The 10514-nt window shown below is 48.2% G+C and overlaps 1 protein-coding gene across 1 annotated transcript in view; it reads right to left on the bottom strand.

Moving 5' to 3' along the window:
* Positions 1-524: 524 nt before the first annotated feature.
* Positions 525-10514, bottom strand: part of LOC116983917 (ras and EF-hand domain-containing protein-like) — a 35868-nt gene continuing 25878 nt past the window's right edge. Inside the window, exons 16-20 of the mRNA XM_033037848.1 lie at positions 9952-10033; positions 4997-5111; positions 4353-4454; positions 3028-3104; positions 525-2049 (exon numbers count right to left, since the gene is read on the bottom strand). Coding sequence (XP_032893739.1) covers positions 1959-2049; positions 3028-3104; positions 4353-4454; positions 4997-5111; positions 9952-10033 — 467 coding nt within the window. The 3' untranslated portion in view covers positions 525-1958. The remainder of the gene's footprint in view (positions 2050-3027; positions 3105-4352; positions 4455-4996; positions 5112-9951; positions 10034-10514) is intronic.

Genomic DNA, 10514 nt, shown 5'->3' with positions numbered 1-10514 from the left:
CCATCTGGCTGATTACACAAGTCCATTCAGTTTTATCAAAAACTGCTGAGCTAAAACAGAATCAGAATTAAAGTGGGCAAAGCAAAGAATGTGGAGGCAGTCAAGTTTCTCCCAGTGCAGTTCACCTTGCAAACTTTGCAAAAGTCCACAGGAGTCTAATCACATGCAGCATTCCCCAAACTGAACAATATCTCTCCACATGGAACAATGCATTGGTGAAGCACCAACACTTGGAAGGTCATGGAATATACTTCGGGTGAAGACTTCAATATCTACACAGGATGAGGCTTTCCATTCTAGGACATCTGAGATGTAGTCTTTTCTCCAGAACAAGGGGTCACAGTTTAAGGATAAGGGGGAAGTCTTTTAGGACCGAGATGAGAAAAACATTTTTCACGCAGCTAGAGTGGTGAATCTCTGGAATTCTCTGCCACAGAAAGTAGTTGAGGCCAGTTCATTGGCTATGTTTAAGAGGGAGTTAGATGTGGCCCTCGTGGCTAAGGGGATCAGGGGGAATGGAGAGAAGGCAGGTACGGGATACTGAGTTGGATGATCAGCCATGATCATATTGAACGGCGGTGCAGGCTTGAAGGGCCGAATGGCCTACTCCTGCACCTAGTTTCTATGTGTTATTAAACATGGTTTCCGCTTGCTATCAGAGATGGATCCCTTACCAATATATCCTCTATGTCCCATAGTTCTGCTATCGCTCCCCCTTCCCCCAGATGGAACAAGGATAGCATTTCACCTTCCACCTAACCAGCCTCCACATTCAGCACCTCATTCTCCAAACTTTTTCCGTCACCTCTAATGTGATCTCACCAGCCACATCATCCCGTCTCCACCCCTTTCTTCCGAGACCACTACATCGGCAACTCCTTGGTTCTCTCATCCCTTCCCACCCAAACCACCCGCTCCCTGGATACTTTCCCCTGCACCCTCATGAGATGTAATGCCTTTCCCTACACCCCTCACTTCCATCCAGGGACCCCAACAGCCCTTCCAGGTGAGATAGAAATTCATGTGCACATTCTGTATCCTCATGTGCTGCATTCAGTGTCCTTGATGCAACCTCCTGTAATTCGGCGAGGCCAAGCATTGACTTGGCAACCATATTGCCAAACACTTGCACTTGGTCCACAGAGGCCTACTGGATCTGCTGGCTGCTAGTCATTTTAACTCACCTTCTCATTCCCACCCTGATCTTTCTGGCTTGGGCCACCTCCAGAGTCACAGTGAGGCTACATGCCGTTGGAAGAATGGCACCTCATATTCTGTTTGGGTAGCTTACAACCCAACTGTATGAACATTGAATTCTCCAATCTTTAGTTGACTACCTTTCCCCAATCCACCCCTTCATCCCCTCGCTTTCTTTCCCCTTTCCCCTGTGCCTTACCTGCACTTGCACCTATTTCTCCCCATCCCCAAGGCAGGTGGGAGTAAGGATGCCTGAATGATACAGTTTGTTGGTTCAGTTATGCACAATCTGACCGATTTAAGATTCCTCCATTTCATATCCGTGTTTCACTTTTAGATGCAACCTTTGTACTTGCTGCATAATTTGATAAAATTTGATTTATTATGCATAGTGTAGGAAGGAACTGCGGGTGCTGGTTTACACCAAAGATAGACACAAAACGCTGGAGTAACTCAGTGGGACAAGCAGCATCTCTGGATAGAAGGAATGGATGGCATTTCTGGTCGAAAAGTCTCGAGAGATGCTGCTGAGTTATTCCAGCATTCTGTGTCTATCTTTAATATGCACGCACTTGCCGCTCTTAAATAAACTTCACCCAATCCCATCAATTAACCTGAAGAACTTAATTAAAAATTACCAGTTAGTAAATTCCATGAAAGAATACTCTTTCAGTTTGTGTAATCCTGCAGCAGGGGCAGCACCCAGGAGATATAAAGCTTCTTTCCAATGTTCTGCTTAGTGGAAGAGTTCATTCTCGATATTACTTTATGCAGCAAAATTTCTGTTGGGGAGAGCCTTCACACAGTTCAACAAACTTTTCCTTTTCTTTGTCTTCCAGCTCCTTTAAGAGTCTAACAGACAAAAATAATAGTTAACCACAATAATAATGCGAGCTGAAGTTTTGACAATTATCTCCAGACATTTGTAAAAGTGGAAAATATTTCAGTTTAGTTCACAGTCCCATTGCTAGGGAAATACAATGGTTACGTTACTGCTTTCCTATCCAAAGGTTTAAACCCCACGCCCATCCTTATCTCCAGCTCTTTGCAAACACCCATCCAACACTCAACATCCATGGACATGCCCCACCATCTCTCCTTGTATCTGTTCCAACTGTGGCCCACTGCCTTGCACAGAGATGTCAGAGATGTCAGACAGAGGGCTCATTGTGTAAGATGGAGATGAGGCAGAGTTCGTTTCTCTCGGAAGGTCTGACCCTTGCATGAATCAGCTAGCAGGCTAGCTATGTTGGCATTAAGGCAGCTTGATGCATTATCAGTGTTTGAAGCGGGATGGGAGAGTAGCCTGGCATCATGCCCATTCCTGACATGACTGGGATATCACACACTGTGGGGGGGGGGGGGGGGCACAAATAAACTGTTCCCAGAGCTGAATACTCCAGGGCAGGTCTTTGCAATAAAAACAAACGGTGTTAGCACAGGAATTTTTACCATCTGAGCTATTCCAGGGTTACAACACCTGCATCATTTAACATGAATATTTAAAATATGATCAGGAAGATAGAGTGAAAAAGTTTAAAGAATTTAAGAAAGTTAAAATTTAGGCAAATCTTAAAAACCTGTTAACATACTAATTTTGAGTCAGATTTTAACATTGATACAGTATTTAATCTTCAAAAAATGAACTCCCAACTCCTTGCTGTTATTGGACATTCAGAATGAGGAGAGGGGGGTTGGGGGTAGTTGGAGAAAGCCAGTTTTATGGTCTCAATAGATAATGAAAAAGGTGGTGAGATGTTAAAATGTAGAAACTAATGATTGTTCTTTAGACTGCCATCAGCCTCTTGTCTGAGGATGTTCTTCCCATACCTTGCTAGATGCATGATGGCTTCGTTGATGTTGTCACCAGAGTATGCACTGCATTCATAGAAAATCAGGTTGCTTTCCTGTAAAAAAGATTTAAAGTTGAACAAATCTGCTCTGGAATACAGAAACAAATCATTCACTCATCCAATGCTCACATCATAAGTCCAGGAGCAGAATGTCCATTGTCTACTCCACCACAGCTGATCCAACTCCATCAGTCCCTCCTCCCTCCTGGGTTTACGAATATTCCTTTTAAATTATTTATATTGTTCACCTCAACCAAATCTTGAATTCCTCCACAGAAGCATGCTTACGTCGTCTAAATTCCCCACAGGATTTCTCGTTGAACAAGTTCTGAGGCTTTTCAAAGATTGATATTCAAGTCAAGAAGTCAAGAGAGTTTATTGTCATGTGTCCCAGATAAGACAATGTAATTATTGCTTGCTGCAGCACAACAGAATATTGTAGGCATAAATACAGATCAGATCAGCGTGTCCATATACAATAGAATATATATATATATATCCACATAAATAAACAGATTGCAATAGGCTGTTATAGTTCAGAGTTTGTTTGAAGTTGTGTTTAATAGTCTGATGGCTGTGGGGAAGAAGCTGTTCCTGAACCTGGATGTTGCAGATTTCAGGCTCCTGTACCTTCTGCCTGATGGCAGCTGAGAGATGAGTGTGTGGCCAGGGTGGTGTGGGTCCTTGATGATGCTGGCAGCCTTTTTGACGCAGCACCTGCGATAGATCCCCTCGATGGTAGGGAAGTCAGAGCCGATGATGGACTGGGCAGTGTTTACAACTTTTTACAGCCTTTTCGGTCAAGGGGAGAACTGACAAACTCTGTAGAGGCAAGCATCCATAGTCAGGATCAAATTACTGCCGCTGTAAGGCAGTAGGGCTACACTGTAAGACTATGCCACCGTGCCACCCTTTGTACTCACTAGAGTTTGGGAAAAGGAGGTGATCTTGTTGAGCGGCAAGATTCTGAGGGGTGGTAGTGCGGATGTCACAAGGCTCATGAGGGGGGGGGGGGGGAATCTTGAACCAGAGGGCACATTCTTACTGTGAGCTTCATCCAAAGGATCTCATCCATCCTCACCTGCTTCTACCTATCACCTGCCAGCCCCTGTCGTGGACCTCCCTCTCACCTCCTTATTCTGGCCGTCCCCTCCATTCATGCTCATGCCTGGTTGTCACCTGGGCTATCAATGTGACATCGTTCTATTCCACCTTGCTCTGGTTTATTTCAATCCATCCTTGGATATCCAGTAAACTATGAATGTTTTAGTATGTTACTAACAAATGTCTTGAGTTACAAACCGTTGCCACTCGCTGTCCTGCCTCAGTGGGAATCCGCCGTTCACTTTCCAGATCGGTCTTATTGGCCAGGAGAAGGATCAAGACGTCAGGACCTGCTCCCTCCTGCAACCAAACATGACATCGTAAACCGAGCATCCCGCATAGCGCCGCGATGTGAAACCTCCACAATTTCTCCTTCAACAGGCGCTGCCTGACCTGCTGAGTTTTCCAGCAATCTCTATTTTTATTAGACCAGCTTCAGACTGCACCAGGTCCCTCTGCCTTTGCATCATCAGATATGGAAGATGAATATAATGTAGAAAGGAAGGTCAGCTACTGTGCCTGAAAAAAGCAGATCTTTTTTTCGTGGTGTAGGATTGGGAGTGGTAGTTGGGGTAGAGACTGGGGTAATGGTGATTTCACTGAAATGAAATTCTGATAACACAATAATCAACACAAAAGGCCAAAATAAATGTTGATACAAAAGTGGGTGGTTTTGCAAATAGTGACTAGTGTAGCTGGGACATGTTGGCTGGTGTGGGCAAGTTGGGCCTGTTTCCACACTATCCCTCTATGAATCTATGACCAAAATAAAACGCAAACCAAGTTAAGTTTGGTGCACTAGGGTGATGTGTGGTGCCAGAAGATGGTAAGGAAGACGAGACCTGGACACTCTGTAGCCAGTGCCGGACCGCGTTGAAGCTGGCGGCAGCTGTGATGTCGTAGACCAGAACAACTCCATCTGTCTTACGGAGGAACTGCTTTGTAACGCTATGAAACCTGCAGCAGGAAACAACACAGCAACAATTAAGACAGTCGACACAAAGAGTTCAAAAATATTTCCATACTTTGTTCGTTATAAAATTTACAAAGTAGACTTTATTTGCAAAGTAGAAATATTTCCTGTGTCAACATTAAACTGCAGATGACCAGTGATCCAGTCAAACATCATTTCCTGCTAGGTTTGCCGTCACACAAGCAAGCGGTTAGGGCCACAACACAAGAACTAAGGTCCAGGATGCATATATCTATCTATCTATCTATCTATCTATCTATCTATTATATAAAAGTCTGTGCCTGTCGCCTGCCGTGCGTCCTGCTGCCTTTCTGCCTTTTGATTAGTTTCCATCGTGTGATGTCACAATGCCCAATGCTCGCAGATGTCCAATCACAATGCCCAATGCTCGCAGATGTCCAATCGGAATGGATCCATTTACATGTACGGCTTCCGGCTGCATTTCTTCCTTTGATTCACTGCAACTCCGAAACCAGACGCAGAATCGCCGACATCTTTTCCATTTCGGTAGAGATTTCACTTTTCTTTCTAATTATCCACTCCTCATTACATTTCGTCGTGTTTAAGTACACGTTTTTAATCAAATCCTCCCCCCCCCCCCCCCCCCAATATTTCAAAAATAAACTGGCTTCTCACCCATAGAATCAGCACCAGCCCCAGCCCCTGGTGAACGTTCCATCGTGTGATGTCACAATGCCCAATGCTCAAATACATTGTTGCCATAGAGGGAGTACAGAGAAGGTTCACCAGTGATTCCTGGAATGTCAGGATTTTCATATGAAAAGACTGGATAGACTCGCCTTGTACTCGCCAGATTTTAGAAGATTGAGGGGGTATCTTATAGAAACGTATAAAATTCTTACGGGGATGGACAGGCTAGATGCAGGAAGATTGTTCCGGATGTTGGGGAAGACCAGAACAAGGGGTCACAGTTTAAGGATAAGGGGGAAATCCTTTAGTACTGAGATGAGGAAAACATTTTTCACACAGAGAGTGGTGAATCTCTGGAATTCTCTGCCACAGAAGGTATTTGAGGTCAGTTCATTGACTATATTTAAGAGGGAGTTAGATGTGGCCCTTGTGGCTAAAGGGATCAGGGGGTAAGGAGAGAAGGCAGGTACAGGATACTGAGTTGGATGATCAGCCATGATCATATTGAATGGTGGCGCAGGCTAGAAGGGCCAAATGGCCTACTCCTGCACTTAATTTCTATGTTTCAATGTTTCCCTCTCCTCACCCCTCTCCCTCTCCCACCCATCCCTCTCTCCCCCACCCCACTTCCCTCTCTACCCCACCCCCTTCCCTCTCTCCCACCGCCCCCTTCCCCTACCCCTCTGTCCCTCTTCCACCAGTCCCTCTACCCCTCCCTCCCCACTCTTCCACTTCTCTCCCCTTACTCCACCCCTCTCCCTCCCTCACCCCTCTTCCCCTCCCTGTCCCACCCCTTCCCCTCTGTCTCTCTTCCACCACTCCCCCGTCCCTCTTCCACCACTCCCGCTACCCCTCCCTCCCTCCCCACTCTTCCACTTCTCTCCCCTTCTCTCCTCCCCCTCTCCCTCTCCTCACCCCTCTTCCATCCCTCTCCCCCACCCCTTCCCTCTCTACCCCACAACCTTCCCTCTCTCATGCCGCCCCCTTCCCCTACCCTTCTGTCCCAATTCCACCACTCCCCTCCCCCTCCCTCTCCCACTTCTCTTCCCTTACCCCACCCCTCTCCCTCCCTCACCCCCCCTCCCTTCCCCTCTCCCCCACCCCTTCCCCTACCCCTCTGTCCCTCTTCCACCACTCCCCCTGTCCCTCTTCCACCACTCCTGCAACCCCTCTCCCCCTCCCTCCCTCCCCTCTCTTCCACTTCTCTCCCCCCACCCCTCTCCCCCTCCAATCCCACTCTCCCCCTCCCTCCACACTCTTCCTCCTCTCCCTCCTCATTCCCTTACCATGCACAGTCTCTGTCTTTAAGAAGGAACTACAGATGCTGGAAAATCGAAGGTAGACATAAAAAAAGCTGGATAAACTCAGCGGGTGCGGCAGCATCTATGGAGCGAATTGAATGGTCAACGTTTTTGGCCGAAACCCGGAAGAAGGGTTTCGGCCAAAAACGTTGCCCTTTTCCTTCGGTCCATAGATGCTGCTGCACCCGCTGAGTTTATCCAGCTTTTTTGTTGTTGTAGCAGCCTCTCTCTCTCTCTGCCCTTTTCTCTTCTCTCGACTCATGATTGTTCCCGATGTTGGGGAAGTCCAGGACAAGTGGGTCACAGTTTAAGGATAAAGGGGAAATCCTTTAGTACTGAGATGAGGAAAACATTTTTCACACAGATAGTGGTGAGTCTCTGGAACTCTCTGCCACAGAAGGTAGTTGAGGCCAGTTCATTGGCTGTATTTAAGAGGGAGTTAGATGTGGCCCTTGTGGCTAAACGGATCAGGGGGTATGGAGAGAAGGCAGGTACAGGATACTGAGTTGGATGATCAGCCATGATCATATTGAATGGTGGTGCAGGCTCGAAGGGCCGAATGGCCTACTCCTGCACTTAATTTCTATGCTTCTATGTTTCCCTCTCCTCACCCCTCTCCCTCTCCCACCCATCCCTCTCTCCCCCACCCCCCTTCCCTCTCTACCACCACCCCCTTCCCCCTACCCCTCTGTCCCTCTTTCACCACTCCCCCTACCCCTGCCTCCCCACTCTTCCACTTCTATCCCCTTACCCCACACCTCTCCCACCCCCACCCCTCTTCCCCTCCCTTCCCCTCTCTCCCCCACCCCTTCCCCTACCCCTCTGTCCCTCTTCCACCACTCCCCCATCTCTCTTCCTCCACTCCCGCTACCCCTCTACCCCTCCCTCCCTCCCTCCCCACTCTTCCACTTCTCTCCTCCCCCTCTCCTCACCCCTCTCCCTCTCCCATCCCTCTCTCCCACCCCCTTCCCTCTCCCCCCCACCCCCTTCCCCCTATCCCTCTTCCATCACTCCCCCTACCCCTCTCCTCCTCCCTCCCCACTCTTCCACTTCTCTCCCCTTCCCCTCCACTCTCCCTCCCCACTCTTCCCCACCCCTCTCCCCCTCCCTCCCTCCGCCCCATCTTCCCCATCCCCCCTCCCCCACATCTCTCTCCCCATCTCTCACCCCCTACCCCGCTCTCCTTTCCCTCCCAAATCTATCCCGTTTCCTCCTCCTCCTCTCCCCTCTTCTCACCCCCCCCCCCCCCCCCCCCCCCCGCAAACGCCGTTGGGGAAACAGACCCAACGGGTCTGCATTTGGTCTAGTAATACCTAAAACTGCAGATTTGCATATGTCTATTTTGTAGATAAATCTCTAAAATCTGGAGATTTATCTGCAATTTTCAGATTAATTAGACTGTCATCAAGGACAACACAGGCATGGTGGGCCGAAGGGCCTGTTCTTGCGCTGTACTCTTCTATGCGCTATTCAATTTTCAAATTATTCACTGCAGTGATTTCAAACAGATCTTGACAGAAACCTTCTTTGGTATTTATTAGGGCAAATAATCAAAGCCTAAGGTTGCAAAGATGCAGGTTTTAGGAAGAATTTTGAGAGGAATTAATGGTCCAGGCATGAGTGCAGACATGAGTACAGACACAAAGGGTGAATTAGAGCCAGGATCTGGCACATCCCTGTGGGCGAGTTAAGGGGAAGTAGAAACAATGTTGGGCTATTAGAGGCTGGAGGTAGAGATAGGTCACAATCCAATAATGGAACAAAACACCCTCAGACAGTTCACAAGCTTCAGGCATCGTGACTAATAATAATGTGATAATGGGATTTCTGAATCTTAGTCAAGTCTACTCTGCCAGTAAACTACTAAAGGGCCTGTCCCACCAGCATGCGACTGCATGCAGCGAGCGTGACCAAACGTGGTGGCTTGAGGGGTACGGCCTCGCGGGGGCCAGTCCCACTTCTAACTGCGGAGCCGTCTGGAGCTGGTCCCGACATCATACTCGCCAATCAGCTGGGCAGGAGGCGGGCCGACTGAATTTGGACGTCGCACGGTGTCGGGCGGTTACGTCATCAGGCAACAGCACGCCGGGCGGTGACGTCATCGCGCAATGCCACGCGCTAAGCGTACGCCGTCAAGACGCTGCGTATGGCGTCGAGACGCTGCGTACGCCCATCTAGGCGCTGCGCACGGCCTCAATGCGGCTGTGGGCCGACAGGCCGTTGCCGCGCGGGATTTTTAGACAGTGTCAGTTTTTCGGAGCAGCCCCGCACAACTCCATACGGCTCCGGCGATCGAAGTGGGACCGGCCCCACGAGGCCGTACGGCTCAAGCGACCACGTTAGGTCGCGCTCGCAGCATGCAGTCGCATGCTGGTGGGACGGGCCCTTAAGTAAAGAAGAGGGCATGTAAAATACAGCCCACGGTAAGATAAGAATTGAAACATTGAAACTCTTCTTAAAGGTTTGCATCAAATTCAGCCCTGGAACACCTTGCCGATAATAACACTTATGTAAGGGTATTGACTGCCCACAGCTCAGCCGTCAGCACCATAACACCAAATACGCTCCTCAAGGCTGTGCGCCCAGTTCCTCAGGCATCAGCGTTATTCCTTTCTTAGGCATTTGGAAGATTTGGCATGTTCATAAGGATTATTTCCAATATGTATAGATGCGCTGAAGAAATTATTTTGACGGAATGGATCTCAACCTGGCATGGCAACTATTCTGGTCCTTACCCCCTGAATCACTTTCTCTGGAGAATAAATGTGGCCTATCTATGAAGCATGTTTTTTTTTTAGACAGCCATCATTCTATGTTTCAAATGAGGACTTCAAGGCCAATGCCAGCATGAACATTGCAAGTACTGACGCACCGTTCTTGTCCCGCAGTGTCCCACAGCTGGAGGGCCAGCACGCTGCCAGCCACGTTCATTGTTCTCACACAGTAATCGATACCTGGGAGCAAAAAAAATACTTTAATACATTGGCACATCATTATAAAGAATGTCAGGTCAGGTTTATTACTGCACATGTACCGAAGTACAGTGAACAGCATTGCTTTGCATACTATCCAAGCATAACATATAATACTTTACAAAAGAGATCACAGAGAGCTTCTAATTCCTAGGAGTAAATATCACTAGCAACTTGTCCTGGACCACCCATATTGAAGCAATGGCCAAGAAACCACGCCAACCAACGCCTCTAATTGCTTAGAAGCCACAGGAAGTTCGGCATGTCGCCATGAACTCTCACCAGCTTCTACAGACGCACCGTAGAAAGCATTTTATCGGGATTCATCGCAGCCCGGTTTGAGAACAGCTCCATCCAAGGATGCAAGAAAATGCAGAGAATTGTGGACACAGCCCAGACCATCACACAAACACACCTCCCATTGACTCCATTTGCACCTCATGCTGCCTCGGCAAGGCCACCA

This window comes from Amblyraja radiata, chromosome 19 (assembly GCF_010909765.2).
Source record: "Amblyraja radiata isolate CabotCenter1 chromosome 19, sAmbRad1.1.pri, whole genome shotgun sequence".
Taxonomy (NCBI): Eukaryota; Metazoa; Chordata; class Chondrichthyes; order Rajiformes; family Rajidae; genus Amblyraja; species Amblyraja radiata.
Note: the sequence above shows the minus strand (reverse complement) of the source record. Positions and strands in the feature narration are given on the sequence as shown.